The sequence below is a fragment of the Podarcis gaigeae genome (assembly GCF_964106915.1).
Source record: "Podarcis gaigeae genome assembly, chromosome: 1".
Classification (NCBI taxonomy): Eukaryota; Metazoa; Chordata; class Lepidosauria; order Squamata; family Lacertidae; genus Podarcis; species Podarcis gaigeae.
The window spans coordinates 137,339,081-137,358,924 of record NC_139678.1 but is presented as its reverse complement, the minus strand read 5'-3'; the positions used below and the strand labels follow the sequence as shown (position 1 = coordinate 137,358,924).

At 43.8% G+C, this 19,844-nt stretch overlaps 2 protein-coding genes across 5 annotated transcripts in view; one reads left to right on the top strand and one right to left on the bottom strand.

The window, feature by feature from the left end:
• The window catches only part of LANCL1 (LanC like glutathione S-transferase 1), a 31,016-nt gene extending 17,081 nt beyond the window's left edge, over positions 1-13,935 (bottom strand). For 2 of the 4 annotated variants that reach the window (XR_014557918.1, XM_083712412.1), the window contains exons 1-2: positions 7,782-8,332; positions 3,794-3,911 (exon numbers count right to left, since the gene is read on the bottom strand). Coding sequence is in view for 3 of the 4 variants with exons in the window: in XM_083712412.1 (XP_083568538.1) it covers positions 3,794-3,911; positions 7,782-7,862 (199 nt within the window). In the remaining variant the exon portion in view is untranslated. Of the gene's footprint in view, positions 1-3,793; positions 3,912-7,781; positions 8,334-13,837 lie in introns of those variants that run through there. The other 2 variants (XM_083712411.1, XM_083712410.1) reach the window with 2 other exon arrangements.
• CPS1 (carbamoyl-phosphate synthase 1) overlaps positions 6,806-19,844 on the top strand; it is a 195,529-nt gene continuing 182,490 nt past the window's right edge. The window contains exon 1 of the mRNA XM_083703940.1: positions 6,806-7,407. The gene's annotated coding sequence lies outside the window, so the exon portion shown is untranslated. The remainder of the gene's footprint in view (positions 7,408-19,844) is intronic.

Sequence of the window (19,844 nt, the reverse complement as noted above, 5' to 3'; positions counted from 1 at the left end):
ACATGCATTTAATTATTGGCTGTCCCTTTGGCATAAATTGCCAAACTACCATCTTATTCCGTGCCTTTGGAGAGATGAATTCACCAGCCCATGGGCAACAAAAATCCATTCCAAACTGTTGTCTTATGGAATCTCTCCTTCCGATATACTTAATTTAGATCTAATTACAGCAAAAAAGGTCATCAAACAAAGATTGGAGGAGGTAGATTTGCAACAAAATCTTACTACAGGTGGAGGTACATGTTCCCCGATAAATCAGGGCATTACATCTATGTCCCAGATACCTCAATATCTGTCTACTTTATCGGCTGCGTCGCATAGATTCGCATTTGTTAGAGCCAGTTTTAATGTGTTCCCCTCAAATGTGCTGAGCAATAGATTTTCTAACGGTAAAACCTCTGTTTTATGCGCATGTGACAACAAATCAATAGAATCCCTCTATCATATCTTGTTTAATTGCCCCTTATACATTGTTCCCCGATCAAGGATCCTGAGTTCAATCATTCTGGAAATTGCTGCTAAACCACCTGAATTACATCTAGCTTATCTACTCCAGGACATTGACTCCTATAGAACATTACAGGTTGCTAGATTCCTGATTTCAGTTCTTTCATATAAAAGACTTCATGGAATGCTGCATGACTATTAAAAATCCAGTAAACTCTATGCACCATCTTGATCTTCAAGGCCATAACACGGTTCATCTAGAGATTGTAAATAATGTGAAGGAGATTATGCGTTGAAATATTTTAGTTGATATTTTAGATTGTAAAATGCTATTTTATCCCTTGATTTGTTTTACTTTGTGGGCTTATAGCCGAATAAAGTATTATCTATCTATCTATCGGGGACGCAGGTGGCGCTGTGGGTTAAAGCCTCAGCGCCTAGGACTTGCCGATCGAAAGGTCGGCGGTTCGAATCCCTGCGGCGGGGTGCGCTCCCGCTGCTCGGTCCCAGCGCCTGCCAACCTAGCAGTTCGAAAGCACCTCCGGGTGCAAGTAGATAAATAGGGACCGCTTACTGGCGGGAAGGTAAACGGCGTTTCCGTGTGCGGCTCTGGCTCGCCAGATGCAGCTTTGTCACACTGGCCACGTGACCCGGAAGTGTCTCCGGACAGCGCTGGCCCCTGGCCTCTTGAGTGAGATGGGCGCACAACCCCAGAGTCTGTCAAGACTGGCCCGTACGGGCAGGGGTACCTTTACCTTTTTATCTATCTATCTATCTCATGTGGCAAATATAGCGTGCAAGCCAGGCACTTTTAACAGGTGAAAACCATTCCCACAACACTCTATAACAGCACCACCTTCTGCTGTGCCAGTTAAGGGGCTGAAGGCAGAAAGCCAAGGCCCTCAGTACAGACCAGGTGATGCAAGTTGCTCCCATCCACCTTTGGTCTGTCAACTGCTCTTTTCCAACACATGCAGTGCATGCTGGGACTTGGGAGCAGGGAGGAATACCTGATCGGTGCCTCTGCCATCCATCAGAGGATGGGAGAGCAGTAGCGTGTGATCAGTGGACTAAGGTGACTTGGCTAGTCTCCTAAATGTTCCTGGTAAATTAGAGTATTAAAAGCCTGGTGCCTCCTTCCCAAAGCCCAGAAAGCTTCTGCCCAGCTTAGGGGAGGAGGCGTGATGCTCACATGTGCCCTCACATGCCAGTGCCTCTGGCCCTAACTGTTCCCTACAAAAAAAATCATGCCACGCCACTGTGGGATAGGATCCCAGAAGAGGCTAAGGAACATCCATCCACTGAAAGGATGGTAACAGAAACCGTATCTGTGAAGGAAAGGGGGAAATAGATGCCTGGTGGCACCGGGTAGCAGCCTAATGACAAGACTCAATCAGAGGAAAACTTGCTTCCGAAGCCCAGCGCCAGCATATGCCAAATCACTGCCACCATGTCTCAGCCAGTTCCCTTTTACAGAGGAGGAATTGTGAGGAAAAGAGCCATGACCATTCCTTCCCAACATCTCTTATTAGCTGCCACACAAGCGCCAATTGATTTCGGATTGCCAGGAGATTATCTACATGAGGAGATGCTCAACAAGCCTTTTCCACAGAAGCAATTAAGATGGAATGCTGTTGCCTTGGCCCGATTAATTTCTTATAACCTGAAACCACACTGAATAAATTAACAAAAATAGGATTGGGTGGGGTGTGTGGAGAGCAAGCAAGCCCTGGAACAGCAACACATTCCAGTTCCCTGGCTGTGACCCAGAGGAAATCCTTCAGAGACTCACTCTCAATTCCAAACATGTTAGGCAAACCTGTGAGTTCAGAATTCACAAGCAGAGAATCAAGCAGCAGCAGAAGCAGAAGCAGCAGCAGCGTTGAGGCACTTCTCTGCCCCATTCAAGTTCAATTCTGCCTCTCTGGTGGCAAAGCCACTTCTCCCACTACAAGTGATGCCTGCAGAAAGTTTAAAAATTCCACAGTAAATAAATGCCTCCTCAATCACACATTTGCTTCTCCTGATAAGACATGGATTAATGATCCAGGAAGCTGCAATTAAGCTCAGTTTCAAAAGACGTCAAGGCAGGATCGTGGTTTGTTTCTGCATAACAAGTCAAGATTCCTACCCAGCCCTAAACCAAGGTTTGCAGTTGACTTTTGGACCTTGGCTTATTAGCTATCAACAAATCACAATCCTGAATTCATACATCACAGGAAGCCAAACTTAACTGCTCACAGGAGGAGGAGCAAAGTCAGAGTGATTGGGCACCGTGTCCCCCACTAAACCAGATTCACACTAAACCACAATAAACCAGAAGGCTGCACATTTTTGTCTACTGATCAGTTTAATTTATTTAAAAAAACCCAGATTTTTAAAAATGCCTGGCAGATGACTGTTTTTAAAAGAAAAAAAATAGTACATATATTTACAAATCTCCCCCAACTACGGTTTTATTTATAACTAGCAGCCTTGTAGTCAGCATTGCTCAGGAATCCTAAGACACATCCCCCACCCCCAAAAAACTATATAGTTTTGAAACCAGTGAGTAAAATCAGGGCAGTTTGAAAAGGTTCAGTCCACCACCTTGATTCAAAATGGCATCCAACTGTATTCATAGGCAAAAAAAAAAAAAAAGGCTCATGAATCTCGAGAACCATCTAGGCAAAATGTGGTCATGATATCATAAGAGATGTCCAAATGCTCTGTGAACAAACAACTCTTCCCAAATACATAGTCAATTAAACAATTATAGCTGCATAAATTTGCATGTACTGAGTTATCTTTAACTGAGCAATAGCTCCAATTCCTAGGCTTTATTAGCACCTTGATATGAATGCCAATCTTTTTGTTACAAGGCCAATCCAAGACACCTGATTCACACAAAGCTAAGCCAGGTTTTATAAAGTTGTGCTTTATTAAGCTATGGGCTGTTGGTGTGTGTGAACCCTGCCCTGCAGATTAAATATGATTTGTTTCCTAACAGTTATTGGCTTAAAAACCTTCGCAACAAAAGGTGCATGCTTGAGCTGCAATCCTAGGCACAGTTTCCTGAGGGTAAGAAAGCCGCTCTGCACACAGAAGTACAGTGAGGGGGATCAAATACTTTCCCCCCTCACTGTATAGAAATGAAATAAATCTTGGGGGGGGGAGAGATGGCACCTAGACATTCTGTTGTGGCGACCGTAACATAGTTTTATAGTGCCATATGGCAATTACCTTATAAATCTGAGTTTCTTACCCTGCAGGATGTGTCCCTCAGCTGCTCTTTAGCCTAATATCACGTTTTTCTCTGAGTGGCAAATGTATTTCATTCACACGTTTTCAGGTGCCACCATCCTACCTGCCCAGCCGGTGTAGCCAGTGCAGTCCCTGGGGTCCGCAGACTTCAGGCCCCTTTCCATCTGCTGCAGAAGCTCCCTGATCTTATTGTTCAGGTGCTGAGTGAACTCAGGAGTCAGCTGTGAGTGTTAAGAGAAATACTGTTGTTATGTCTCAGCAGACACACTGTGGCTTATCAAGTTGCAGCAAAACAGCATAGCGGGATAAGTGCTTTAAAGCGCTCAGCACTTTTTAAAGAAAACTGGATCTCTTTCAGCAACCTCGAGAAAATAAAGAGCTTATTACTCAGGCAGCAATAATTAGAGAGAGACCGAGAAAAGCCCTACTCACGATCACTCCATACCTAAACTCATTCACTTGGGAGTAAAGCCCCACTGATTTCAATGAAGCTTTTGTCCAAATAACTATGATTAAGAACCCAGACATAAATATTGAAAGCCATATTCTCTCCCCCAATGGTAACCTGCTTATCCATGCCTTTATTACCTTTAGGCTATAGCACTGCTGTGCTATACCCTCAGGGAACCCTCTAGCCTACTCAAATTCTAAACAGTAGATTCTGCTAGTTGACTGCAGTTTGACAAAAAAGTATGGGAATGGTACATTACAATGCTGTTTGACGGTCTGCGCTGACTCGCCACATATCTACTGCAAGTTAAGTTGCTGCGTGGGACATTGTGGGATACACCAGTGTTTGCTGTCGTAAGCATAGTCAAGGGTGCCAGGGGGCGTCAGCCAAGCCCTATGCCAAGTCCACTGCATTTCCCTAACTGTATCAGGATATGTGCCTCCCCTGCACACTTTAAATGTTCACTGTAGCAAAAAATGACGTCTCTGTGCTGCTGTGTCTAATGGTTCTGATACTCAGGGCCCTGGAAAGTGATTGCTACACCGCAAAACTTTGAAAGACAAGAACCGCATATATGGTGGCGTTTACATGCCAAGGAAGCAATGGCCAAGGTTCTGTGGCTCCTTCCTTCACTGCTTAGGATCACTGGAATCTCCAACTTCCAGGAAACAGCAATGATGGAGTTCCCACACTGCTGAACTTAACACAGAAAGGAACTCCTGAAAGATTAGTCGCTACGGCCAAACTAGATATGATGGGACAGTTTGTTCCTTTTTCTTTTTCCACATATAAAGCTGGGAGTGGGAGGGCTCTACTTTATACTTGTGGAAGAGGATGGCTGATCTTTCTCCCACATGGCTCCCAGTTTGGTTCAGTTCTGGCACTGGAGGCAGGGAGTGCTTGAAGTGATGGGAGTTGGAGGAGGCATGGCAGGGGAGAATTCATCTCCACTCACCCACATGTAGTTTTTGAGACAAGGATTCCCCTGTTTTATAAGAGCAGATATGTGGTGAAACACAGCCGACCCATCACATCCATATCACAATTTTTTGAACATCTGTACTCAGTTATTCTGCTTTTAATCATACTTTCTGAAAATGTGCTAAGTAATGATTTCACTTTTGAATAAGCCAAGCATTAATCAAGATATTATTATTATTCTTTTGCTGTAGTTTGTCGAGCTGCAAAAGTTTACTACTCGAACCATAACATTTTGTTTATTCCTTTTCGCTTTAACAAAATATAAATAAATTCTGACTTTGCAGAATTTTACAGAATGACTTTGCAGGCCATGGTAAAACTCCTTAAGAACAATCTGTCCCAATGGAGTGATCCTCTCAGCCCTTCCCCACTGAAGCATCTATGTATCTGTTGCCAAAGGCGAAAGTGGTGTCAATTAAATAATACTGATGAGAAATTTGAAGATTGGATGGGTCACTGCTGTAGCTCTTGCCTGCTAGAGACCCGAGCTAACAGTTCCAAAAATCTTTGGCGAGTCCATTCGGTTTAACACTCCCCGCCCCCCCCACCCCAAGCACTAAACTTATGATGCAACCACTGAGCAGTCTCAGCAAGTCCTGCGTAATGCCATCAGTTGGAAGGCGTTACTGACACAGGAGAAAGTTTGCACTATGTTTGTGTGTGCGTGTTTGAACAGGACTTTTATTAGGGATCATATGCAGGCAACCTGTAAGAAGCCTCAAATTCAGCTAGTATGGATTTCAAATTAATGGCTGGTCCATGGACAAAAGGCCTAAAAATAAATGCTTGCATTACATTGCATTTTTTGCAATAATCCTGATAATATCATAATATAGAGTAGACTACCTCACTGTTGTGACAACAGAATGTCCTAAAAGTTATTATCTTGAGAGATATGATATTAAAAAGGAAGAAGTGCCATTCTGAACAGCAGAGCAATGCTGTAAAAAGAAATATATTATTCTCTTTACATTCGGATTCATGAGAATCACAGGCACTCAGCACAGCACATTTTCCCCCCAAGTGATGTTATAAACATTCACTACCCTGGCCAAAAATCCTATGGCATTTTTTTTCCTCTATGGGAAATTTGAAGCGGTGATGCAGAGTGTCATGCCCAGAGGCAGTGACGGAACAATTACAATTTCTAGCTTATTGAACAAGTTCTCATGCCACACCCTTCTCTGAAGGTAATTCATTCTTTTCATCTTAGCTTTTCAGCAGTTGTAGTAAAATGGAAACCATGTTCCTAATCTCAAATTCATTAAGGAATAAGCAATATATGTAGGCAGGCCTCTTTATTCTCAAGATTAATGCTTAGTGTGAAGCTAAATGATTATATGACCTTTCCACTGAACTTGTATGGTGGCTTGTTCTAAAACCGGCTTGGCTTAGATCAGGCTTCCTCAACCTCGGCCTCATGTTTTGAGACTACAGTTCCCAGCATCCCTGACCACTGGTGCTGCTAGCTAGGGTCATGGGAGTTGTAGGCCAAAAAACATTTGGAGGTTGAGGAAGCCTGGCTTAGATAAAGGGGCTTTGAACACTTCACTGGGAAACCAGAACTTTCCCTTTGACTCCTCCTTTTCGTTGTAAGCAAACACGTGCACACATACAGGTTGGCACATGCCGACATACTTACGGGGCAGGAGGAATAGTTGAAACCCACCACTCCTAGTCTTTATTAATTTCACCCCTTTAGAACTATTAAAGCACACCATTTCTCTGATCCAGGAGCCAAGGCTAAGATTTAGCTTCATTAGTCAAAGAGGTCTTTTGAGCTTAACACATGCATCTGACAGAGCCTTTCTTCTTGACGTGCAAAACCTCCTAGCAGCTTGAAAACTCTTGCCTGCCAGTCCCTAAGGGACACACATTTCCCCCTCACTAGTGGATCCGTAATGGAGTGATCAGCACCGGTACTTTTGAGAGAGGAACCGAATGGTGGTGGTGGACAGGCAGGACCAGCTCAAGACATGATGGCACCTGAGGAAAACCAGAAAATGGCACCCCTTCCCAGCGACAAGGAAGAAGAGGGGAGTGAAAATCTACCCTGGGAACGAGGGTGGAGGGAGACAAGCAGCTCCTCCTATTCGCCAGGAGGCCAGCATGGCGGATGCTCAGAAGAGCCAGCCTCCAAGGTGCCAGGGCGGCAGCCGCAGCACCAGCAGGCATTCCCGGGAGGCTGGATCTGCTGCCCTCGTGGGTCCTGCCGCCTGAGGCAGTCACCTCATCTTGCCTCACGCGTGGGTTGGCCCTGAGGACAGGGCAGATGGTTCTGGAAGGTAAAGTAACAGGTTTCCATTTCTAGTTAGAAACCAAGCACCTTGTGACTCTGTTGATGAAACAAAAAGTGAGGTGGTTAGAAATTACTATCTGAGGCGGCAGTATTCAAAATAAGACAAGAAAAGAGGCTTCAGGATTAGATCAGGTCGATTATTTCTAATCCTGAATCGAAGTGTTGCAAATAGCTCAGTGGGCACCACGTTGGGCAAGATCCTCCTGCATTGCAGGGGCTGGACTAGAGGACCCTTGGGGTCCCTTCCAACTTTACCATTCTATGACCTTCTCAAGCATCACACAAACCACTTCTTCCGCCTTGTTCCCCCGCCACAGATTACTGTAAGAAGCGAAGCTTTAAAGCACCACCAAAACTCACCCTCCCCGCAGAGTCAAAGTATCCCGCGGCCAAGGATTTGTCATAGTCTGCGAAGGGATTCGGGAAGGCCCTCTGGGCCATGGTGGAACCAGCAAACCTGCCAGGAAAGAGAGAGAGACACACACACACACACACACGGGCATGCACAGATCTATGCGCAGCAGGGAGACCACGGCGGCGGCGGCGGCGGCGCAGCAGCGCTGCCACGGGAAGGGGGCAGGGGCAGGGGGGTCCGGAGGCAGCGCCGCCCCTCCCGCCGGAGCCCAGCGCCCAAGCGCCTCTCCGGCCCCTTCCTGCCACGCCGACCAATCGCCGCGCCGACCCGGCCTCTTAAAGCGACAGGCGCCGCGCAAACGGAAGCTGGCAGGAAGGAGCGCAGCAGGCGCGCAGCTGCTCTGCTTCGGGGCTTCGCTGGGAGGCTGCGGTGGTTGGTCGCAGGCCCTGAAGCCTCCCCGCCCCTGGCTCGGAAGCCCGAGGCCCAGCGAAGCCCGCCAGGCGTCACCCGAGCAGGAGAGGCTCGGCCCGCTGCCCCGGGTCAAAGGCTGGGTCCTCTAAGTGGGGTGGAGTCTCCTTCCTTGGAGGTCTTGAAGCAGAGGCTTGACAACCATATGTCAGGAGTGCTCTGATGGTGTTTCCTGCTTGGCAGGGGGCTGGACTCGATGGCCCTTGGGGTCTCTTCCAACTCTTCTAGGATTCCATGAGAGCGCTGCAGAGTACCTGCAGTCTCTTACTCTCATAGCTTGTGAAATGCCATCCTGGGCTGAGCTCAGTGATATGGGCTGTTACTGTATTTGAATGGATTTATGCAGCAAGTAAAATTCCTGCTGGTGATTTTTTCCTCAAACCATGACAGTTTTACAGAAAACTAAAATAAAACCTGGTAACCAATCCAAAAGTATGGCTTTTACACACAGTTTTCTGACAAGTGACCAGGAGGTAAAAAAACCAAACCCCTAAAACTGGCCCACCCCTGGTTGACTGGCAGGCCCTGTGGGCTACCTGGGGATTGCTCAGAAAATAATTCAACTGGATTTTTTTCCATCTCAGGCCCGAAGGTTGAAGTAGTATTTAGCTTATATTGTTTCCTCAGCACACATCAGAGATCTATCAGATCTGAGGAATAGCATGCCAAGTGGAAGGAGAGCTCTTCCTTTGGCCTGGTCTGAAGAAACTGAAGAAAACAGGCTGTAGGATTGTTGTTTTCTAAGAATCACTCCTTCAGTACACACAAGGAACTCAGGTAAATAAAGGCTGCCCTGTTCTTTTCTCCTTCAGGGAATATTCTACTTGCAATGGATAATTCCCATTGCCTGTATGTGTTCAGCAGTGTTTTCTCTCAGAGAAACAGGAAGGAGGGAATGGTTTCATGTGTAGATTGGTGTGACTCTGTGTACATTGGAGCCTCATGCAGTCTGACGTGTTGGCTACTGGTGTTTCATGAGCTGTAGAATTGGAGAGAATGTCTGAAAATTGATTTGGTGGTGAGGATCATTGTTTCTGTGCCCTGTGCAGCTATGTGCCACATTTTCATGATCTCTGCTCAGAGATATATATACACTTACCTCGTGCATATATTCACAGTTTCTTACTATATTACACAGTTTCTCCCTTCGCCACTTCTCTGGAGCAAATTTCACAAAAGCTCAATTATTCTGGCAGAAATAAAAGAAGATGACTGAACCAGTTTAGGAGCACATAACTGTAGACTCTCCTTCACTGGAGGTTAGAGGTTGGCTGGCTATCTGCCATTGATGCTTTAGTTGAGATTTCTGCATTGCGGGGGGGGTGTGGACTAGATGACCCTCAGGGGCTCTTCTTGCTCTTCAGTTCTATGATTCTATATTATTAACTAGCATCACTTTATTTTGAGTGCTGCTATTTGGATCACCCTGGTTTAGAACCTCAACTGCTGTGGCTGAGGTTAAAAATGTCCTGGGCATTTGCTCTTCTGCAGATGTTGAGCTCAGATCACTATACTTCAGCTCTGCTGCTGATTTATACAAATAACCTTCCATGTCATATACTTGGATTAAAGCTGGATGTGCATTATTGGTATTTTCAAAGAGATTGCATACGTACTTCCTGGAGCGGATCCAGTGTAGCTGCCTGAAATTGGGACAGCTGCCAGAACCTCGGTGCCAAGATAAGACTGCTGTGCTAGCTATTAAGGGGCACTCAGAATGATGTCTGTCAGAGGGTTCTCAGTCATGTGTGAGGTGGTAGAATCATAGAACCATAGAACTGTAGAGTTGGAAGGAACTCCAAAGGTCATCTAGTCCAACCCCCTGCAATGCGGGAATCTGAACTAGATCATACATGACAGATGGCCATCCAACCTCCATTAAAGGAGAGCACATTTATGGCACCAAGAACTGGACACAGTATTCCAGATGTGATCAGACGAAAGCAGAATAAATCAACTGATTCTGGATTGTATCCAACTAAGTTCTACTCAGAGTAAACCCATTGAAATAAATGCACCTGTTAGTCCAATACAGTAGTACCTCTGGTTACGAACTTAATTCATTCCAGAGGTCCGTTCTGAACTCGAAACCGTTCTTAACCTGAGGCTCGCTTTTGTAATGGGGCCTCCCGCTGCGCGTGCACCTCCAACACGCGACTTCTGCTCGCATCTCGAGGCAAAGTTTGCAAACAGGAGCATCTACGTCCGGGTTAGCAGAGCTCATAACCCGAAATGTGCGTAAGGAGTACGGTTCGTAACCAGAGGTATTACTGTAGTTAAATTAGGGGAAAGACTGTAACATCTGCTTTGCGCGTTGGAAGGTATCGAGTTTGATCCCTAGTGTTTCCAGGTGGGGCTGGGAAAAGACTCCTGTCTGAAACCCTAGACAGCCACTACCAGTTTGAGTAGAATCATAGAATCAAAGAATGGTAGAGTTGGAAGGGACCCTGAGGGTCATCTAGTCCAACCCCCTCTAATGCAGGAATCTCAACACACGGTACCCCCATCCAATCTGAAACCATACCAAACCCTGCTTAGCTTTGCAAATGTGCTAGCAGTGGATAACAGTGGGCTAGATGGACCGTTGCTCTGGCTTGGTATAAGGCAGGTGCCAATGTTCCTAATTTCAATGACTCAGCTCCAAGTATGAGTAACTTGGAATGCAACCCTCTGTTTCAAGTGGTGGTGTATTCAGCACTGAAGCTCTTCTGAATTGTCTTGGTTTTGAAGCATTAGATATGGGGAAAATTGTGCCGCCTCAAGCCATTTATGCCCTACATGTCTCTTTTTTCACTCATTCCCTTTTTTATCTAATATTTCAACTCAGCTGAGTGTGATATCCAGGTATTAAGAGACAGCTGGCTCCTAGCAGTACCCAGACATTGTTGTTCTGTAAGCTGCAACCAGAATTACAAGTGACTTTCCACACATATTTTTCAAGTATAGTACTTTTTCACAATGCCTTGTTCTGTTGCACTTGTGGGTATAACATGGCTATATGGATGGGAAAGTTAAAATTCTCTGAGCGCACTATTTCTCATCCCATTTTTAAAAATCAATCATTGTAAGAAAAGAAGAACCAATGATGTCATTATTTAACAACAATGAGTAAATACTTGCCTTTAGAGTGCCAAACACTTTAAAATGTTAAAACAAAAAAATTCCTTCCAGTAGCACCTTAATGACCAACTAAGTTAGTTCTTGGTATGAGCTTTCGTGTGCATGCACACTTCTTCAGATACCAGTCAAAACAAAAAAATTCCTTCCAGTAGCACCTTAAAGACCAACTAAGTTAGTTCTTGGTATGAGCTTTCATGTGCATGCACACGAAAGCTCATACCAAGAACTAACTTAGTTGGTCTTTAAGGTGCTACTAGAAGGAATTTTTTTGTTTTGACTATGGCAGACCAACACGGCTACCTATGTGTAACTTTAAAATGTTAGAAAGACTTTTAGGGGCAAACAAACAATGCTGCAACAATGGTCGTGACCAGAAGGTCAGGGTTTTGTTTCTTGAAAACAATATATTAAAAAAAAATTATTACTTCTACACAGTATTTCACAAACGTGTTTGTTTAAAAATCCCATCTAGCATTAATTGCTAGAAAACAAGAATACAGAGATAAAATGACACTCACTGGAAAGGTCAAAGTGTAGGTGTGGCAAAATGATGATAGTGGCAGGGAGTGGAGATGGCACAAAAAAAGTGGAAGGAGGTGGGAGAAGAAAACAAACAGGCAATTTGAGATAGAACCCAGGGAGGTGCAGAATTCAGGAAACACCTATAAAAAGCTAAAAGGACACGAGAGAGCTAAAAGGACTAAAGAGTGCAAAGAAGGAGGTTTGGGCAGTTCTGGGTGAAAAGGCCCAATGGCACACCAGCAAAAGAGAATAAGATTATTAACAGAGCTAAAGCCTGTGGTGAGAGGGATCCCTAAATCTTTCAGAGATTAGGAATCTTCTAGGCAGACTTGGAAGTAAGAAAGTGCTCTGGGGCTTTGAGGGATCCCCTAAAAAGAACATTTGACACTTGACAATACATCACAGCACACTTCAAAAACACACCTGCTTTAAAAGACCAAAGAGTAGAGCTAGGGCATTTTATATCTGCCGGTTTTGTGCCACAATGCTGTTCTTTCACAACAGATGACAAGAACACAAGGAAAGCACAGGTGGTCAACAGTTTGATGATGGCACCATATACCTGCCCAGTAAATGGCGAGTGAACAAAGTGCAACAATTCCACACTAAATGTGTAATGTGGAAGCACCCCCCACCCCTCCCCTCACACACAAAGGGAGGGAGCTGTAATATATTTATCTTTTGTGAGTAACAGTACTGACTGCACCTGTGCAGTTCCAAAATTCAATACTTTCTCCAGCTGTTTGGGCCCATTGTGGCTAAGGCAGAATTTCTTTTCCTATCCATTGTAAAATATGTGCATGCAAGTGATGTGGCACGTATTGCATTTAGTTGATCTCATTTAAAACCAGGTGAACTGATATCACATCATGACATGACTAACTAAAATCCATTGATTTAAGTAGAAATCAATGCCAAGTATGACATAGTTGGATATAACCCTTAATCTTCATCTTTACCAAATCTTAAACGGATCAGCTGTCTTCACATGGTACAAGGGCTGGGGACTTCCGGGTTAGCGCCAAATGGCGGAGTTCCTCCGACTGGAGGAACGGGCTCCGTGGAAACTGGGTCTTCCCGCCGCGGCGAAGGTGGGGACCCGCTAGAAATCCCAGGTGGAGGAAGCCTGGGAACGTGGGGTTCGGCAAGGCACCAGGAGCGCCTCCCCTACTCGCAGGGAACCCCATTTTGGGGCTCCGGAACGAAGTGGGGTGAGCGGCGCGATGCTGCGAACTGATTGCTACTTTCACGGAGGGAAGCCGCATAGCCATTGCCGGAGAGTGCTGACTTTTTCCTGTCGACAATTGGACTCTAAACAAGTACCCGCGAGTAAAAATGGAAAATTGGATCAAGAAACATCCTAATTTGGCACTGAAGCAGGAAGGTTCAAAACAGGAAGTCCGCCCTCCGCTTTTTGTAAATAGACTGAAGCAAAAACCTTGTAAGCTAATAGCCTGGAAAGTTGTTTGTAAAGGTCAAAATTTCCTTCATCTATAACCACTAAAACCCCCTTGGAAGCAGGAGAAAAGGGGGGGGGGGAATTTGACTGTTTAAGCCTGCAGGAGAGGGAGTAAAAAAACACACATGGTACAAGGGCTTTATCCTCACATACCCCAATGTAAATCCACACACCTCCCCTTTTTTCCAAGTCTTTCTTATTTGCTTCTCAAGTATACCAAACTGGTGAAAATGCTACTTCAAATTTTCTTCTTTCTCTCCAACCCACTCACCATATGTATGGTGATCTCATAATTTTTCCCTGGACTAATTCATCCACAATCAAAATGAACCCATCTTGGTTCTCACCCTTAACCAGTAGGGATTAGCACTCCACACCTTAAAATAGATGCTGAAAGAGCAAGAGAAAAATCCAACCTTATGTTGTGGGGACAAGGGTGGTTAAACTGCATTGAGGGTCAGCCACTTTCATTCACAGTATGTTGTCACTTACCTATTTCTTGGTGTTGATGCAGCAGTAGCCAGTTGAAAAAGATCTTGGCAAAGGAGCCATTGACCACACCTAGCCAGCATGACCCAACTGCCATGGAATGCTGGCCAATTTGCTCTTCGCTTGTCAGCCTTTTCATGGAGATAGTTTCTGTTCTGTTACATCTACCCAATGGAGCCTACAAATCATAATTCTCCTTTAAAACCTCAGTTGCTATATTTTTCCAATATTTATATTTTTCAAATAGGCACGAGAGAAGATAAGAACATAAGAAGAGCCTGATTAGTCAAGTATTATGTGGCCAACCAGTTGCCTATGGGAAGCCTGAAAGCTGATGAAGATACATATTTTTTATTTTGTTTGTTATTAAACTCATTATTTTTTAATTTTGGGGAAAGTTTATTATATCTATATGATATCTAAACACTGCAAACAATAGACCAAAGTGAAAAAACACAAGAAAAATAAAAGCTGAAGAACCCCAGTGAACCATTTAAAATAGAAAGTTCAGAACAGATAAAGTCAAATATTGTGCGGATATGATAGCAAAATACTAATAAACAAAAGTGGATTACTATTTTACAGTCTGAAAAATAGCTCCAGAAGAGTTATTGACAAACTAAAAATGAGTCATAAGTATTATTTTTGGTGTCCAGCTACTTTACAATGATGTGTAATTTCCTAAGCAATCAAGAACATCTATTATTTCCTATACAAAGATATCTCTATATATTCCGTCAGTAAAAAGACCAACACAGCTTTCAAACTGTTTTATCTTAAAAAGACAACAATCACAATTTAAAATTATGCCAATGTTTGTAACTAATGCTATTAGCAAACAGAGAGTTGTCCCAATAGCCTCTGGATAAAATATATGGTGCAGGTGAGAAAGGACAATGCCTTCCTACTTACCTTTGCTACAAACAAGTAAACTCACAAGGAAGTTTCAAAACTGAGAGCTAAGTCCAGTGCATGACCTACCCTCCTACATTCCTCAGATGAAAATAGATACATTATATTCTACATCAGTATCACTGTTAGTTGACTGCTATTTATTGATTTGGGGTTTCCTTTTCCCCTCAAGCTTCCCTAAAAGCAATACATAAGCTCAATGATTTCTGTGCTTAAAATACAGCAGTTTCACATGTTTCCTCTAATAATTTTTGTACTTGACCAGCAGGAAATGCTGCAGCCGTGGTATCGTATGATTGTCTCCGCAAGGTGGTGTTTGGTGAATGTTGTTCAGACCTAAGGTGCCTCAGGATCGGCTCCTCAGCCGTATGCTGCCCAGTAGCTCAGCAAAATGTGCATTTCCTTTCAGTCAGTACAGTTCCCCAGGGCTGGCCCACCCATGAGGTGACTGCCCCAGGCAGCAGAGTCCACAGGGGTGGCAGATCCGGCCTTCAAGGAACGTTTCACCTGCTGCTGCCTCCGCTGCCGTGGTGTCAGTAACAGCTGCCGCATGCGCCTTGGAGGCCGGATCTGCTGCCACCTCAGCGGCCCCCACCATGCTGCCTCTGCAGCAGCCTCTTGGTGAATAGGAGGCGCTGCTGGTCTCTTTCCACTCTTGCTCCCTTATTCCTGATATAGATATTCTCTCGCCCCTTCTTTCCTGGCCAAGGGTGGTAGTGCCATTATATGGTTCTCCTCAGGTGCCGAAATGCATTGGGCCAGCCCTGAAATTAATACATGCGTAGCCCCCTATGGTACCAGGGCAAGTCCTTGCTTGCTACCCTCTGCTGTGAGGGATATTTCTCAAAGATGGGTAGGTTTTAAACTCCTTGAGAAGCCATTTAAACTCTATGCTATTTTCCTGCAAAAGCAAGGGAGTCTCAAATATATATATATATGCACTTCTTCATGCCAGGATCCAAGTCAGACTATTAATCTACTTCCATATATGCAGATTTTTGAAGTCCTGACAATGGAGGGCGCTGTAGCTCCATGCCTTTAAAAGACCTAGTAAATGTTTTGAAGAAGGATATGATAGTCACATGAATACATCCTCACACACAAGGTTGCTTCACGTACTGTGTTAAAGCTCCTCAGAGAGAGGACAAAGATAAATTTCTCAGGCTAAAAATCGGAGCAGCCATTTGGCTGAGTTAGTAGATTTGTTACATTTCCCCCCTGAGAATGTTTTACTGGCCGATGAAAATTCACCTCCTTTCTTGGTAAACAGCAGTGTAATGGAATGTATGCAGCAGGAATTTGCTGTCCAATTTAAACAATTGTCCATGCCCCGAGGCACATCTTTGCCTACTGTGTATTTATGTGTAAGTTAAACCAACAAGCTGGATGTATGCACACTGAACCTCAGCTGCAGCTTGTTATCAGCTTTTTCTGGGGCAACCAAAGAAAGCAAACAAAATGTTGTAATTTTTGCCTCTTCTGGGGCAAAAGGAATGAAGCTTTGGGTGAGGTGATAATTGAACAGTCTTGATGCATAGACAATGGGGAGGGGAGATATTCAACCCACAAAATGCTCCTTCCCTCAGACATGTGGGAAATTACCCTGTGGTGGGCTGTTCTAAGCCTTAACACTTGGAGAGCAACCACCTGCAGCCCATCATTTTGTGAGGAGAGAAGCATTAGTAAATGGCACAGTGGTGGGCAACCAACTCTATGGTGAGAAAGTTATTGGTGTCTGAGTTGGAACTGCCATTTTTACTATGTCACCATTCAGGAAATTTCCCATTGAGCACTGCAGGCTGGTCCATTGAGGCTTAGCCTTGAAGCTGTGCTAATTGGAGTGGCGGAAAACATATCCGTTTATAGAACATAGATGTTACTCTGATTGAAGGAAATAAAATTTGACGCTTACAATACAAGCACTAAGTCTGCCTTTTCAGTCATGTTAAGGACTCCTACTTCTTCACATCAGCCAAGTGAGGTAGGCCGAGTGGCCACAAGGCAGTAAGTGAGGAAAAGTAATGATGGGTAAAGACAGTTTTTAAAATGTGGAACTGTACATGCTCAGAGTATTTTTGATGTTGTTTATCAAGGCATTGTGTGTGTGTGTTTATTACCAGTTTCCCATCACCTTTTTTCTGCTTGTGAATGTTCTATTTTATACAGTCACAGATGCTTGTTTTCTCTATTTTAGAATTTAAAACGGCAGCCAGCTTTCAGCCAGCCTGCCCAAAATGGATCCCAGTCTCCCTTCTTTTTCTCCTCCTCCTTCTTTTTCGCCTTCTTCCCAGTACACCTTGCTCTAAAGACTCTCTTTTCCTGTGTGGATGTTCGAATCCACATCCCATCACAATGGCAACCTCTGTCTGCCAGGTCCAGGCTCTCTGATGGGCCACAAACTCCTTTTATAATGTTAATGCCTCTATCCCAGGTGAGACCCTGGCTTGGACAGAAAGCTTAGTCTGTACTTTCCCACTGGCCTCCAATCTTCCCTTCAGTACTCCAAGTAATCAAAATCCTATCATTTATTAATTTCCAGGGTTTAGCCCCCACCTCAACTGATAACAGTATTCTGTGTGTGATCTTGCTTAAAAGTTATATAGATATCCTTTTACTGATCCTTTAACACATCTTTTTTATATTCTTTATTTCAGAGGTTTCCTAAACATTTTCACCGGTGCGGTTTGCAGGGGTCAGCAATTTTTTCCGGCAGGGGGCTGGTCCACTGTCCCTCAGACCTTGTGGGGGGCTGGACTATATTTTGAAAAAAAATATATGCCCCACAAACAACCCAGAGGTGCATTTTAAATAAAAGCACACATTCTACTCATGTAAAAACACGCTGATTCCTGGACTGTCCGTGGGCCAGATTGAGAAGGCGATTGGGCCGGATCCGGCCCCCGGGCCTTAGTTTGCCTACCCATGGTTTAGGGACATCCAGAAAGCCTGCTTTTCTCCTTTGGTCTGTCCTTATCCAAGGAATAGAAAGCCATTGCAGGAAAATTGCTTGCCATGTACGAAGGACAGTAGTCGGTTTCTTGAACTTGTTCTCCCAGCTAGGCTTCTTAGGAGAAATACTGGCTGATATGAATAAACTATTCATGGCTGGGCCTCCAATATAGGTAAATACTCATTTATTTAAAGTCTAGTCAAGGACAGGATTATATTGTTTCTGCATGCTACAGCAAACAAGCCAAGGAGATCCCTTATTACAGCCTTCCAGACTTAAGAAAAGGAAATAAAATAGACCTTGAACAGGATGTGGAAGGACACATTATTCTTAAAGCGTAAAAGGAATGCGTAGCTTCAGGGCAGACATCTCTCTCCTTTTAAATGCTGCATACGGAATGCCTCCCAATCTCCCAGTTTCTTATTTGAGCAAAGTCCTTGCTTCCAAGATAAGCCAGTATCAGGAGAAAAAGGTCATGCAAACTATTAAAGCAGAATGCACTTTGTTTTAAATTAATCAGTGCTATAATCACAAATTGTCATTATTGTGATTGTCTATTTATGTATAAATGAGTTTCCACTTGGAAGAAAGGCTTCAATGGGCTGCTGGGAAAGATATATAGTTGGAGCAAGGGAATTAAAGGTTAACGTTCTGCTACAATGAATGGCAAAGGATCTGATGTGAGAGTGTTGGGGCAAAGGAGGAGCCTTATCACTTGTCACCATATCTATGACTAGTAAGAAATTTTACCAGGATGAGATAGCTGCTGATTCTGCTGGCTTTCTGTGAAAAATAGATTACGATCTGTTTGCTTAAGTATATTTTACCAATAGCTTCCCAGATTGCAGGAAACATACATTATTGCTGCTCATGTTTAAAATTCCTGTTATGTTTTTAAATAAAAAATTATTAATTGTACCCTGCCCATCTGAATGGAGACAGCAATTGTTGACTGTCTTACATGTCACATGCATTCAATATGGTAACTGCTTTGAGGTTTTATTACCATCAAATAGTATATAAATGAAATAAATAATTGTGGGTGCCATTGTAGTTGGTAGCCTATGTTGGAGAATATATTTGCCAGGGGCAATTGGGCATGGTTTTATTTCAGGCCGTTGAACTAGATAGATTTTGAAGCTCAGTTATATACCAAGCCATAAGGCTGAGAATAATAAATGGTTGAGCTAACAAAGTTTTGGCAGCCTTGTGAGGTGCCTTCCTATGTGTGGTTTGCTATAGACTTTCAAAGATCACCACACAGAAACAATCACTCAAGTATTTCATTGAATGTTCATTCACGCAACCCACAGACTCAATGTGCCAGTTTGACCACACTGGACGCTCGCTTGCTCCAGTTCTCTGCTATGGCTGTTCTTGAAGGAAGATGAAGTTTGGGGGTTGTTAAGCCATTTTGAAATCCTTACCTACTTAAGTGTTCTTTGAATATTAGGAAGGTATTTCATGTATCGTCTGTGTCATCTGACTCTGCTAATCCTATTGGCAATGGAGTTTGACCTATTTCTGGGACCTTGGTTCCTTCTCTTATGATGAAGATAAGAAAAGAGTCTTATCTCGCTTGCGTTTGGAAAGACCACAGGTCTCATGTGCATGGAGGAGCAATTGGCTTAGGCCCCTAATACCAAAAGCACTGCAAACAAACACCCTGGTCATATTTGAAAACAGATTTTGCTAACTTGGGGAAGAAACACAGCCACAAACACAACTGTGATGGTTCCAGCTAGGTGGTCTGTGATTTCAAATTCATCTACAAGTAGCAATAAGCTAAATCTTAAATGTAGAGCTTTCCTCTGTGTTTACACATGCTAAGAAGCTGAAAGTTGCTGAAGTTTCTTAGCATGTGTAAATTACATGTTCACACAGCAAAATCAACCCCATGTGCAAAACGGTGGGATCATCAGGCTAATCCCTACAACAAAGTTTTTCTTCTTAAAGTGGGTGAAGTGAACGAAAAAGAAGAATATAGGTGCAGAGAGGGGGAGAATAGGAGCTCTGAGTACACCCAGTGCCCATACTATATTTATTTAATATTTGTTAGCAGAGGATAGTAGAGCTGAAGTCTTTGGTGGTGGCATAGGAATACTATATTCAGCTGTAAGCTTTCAGAACAAGTTTGGGATTTTGCTC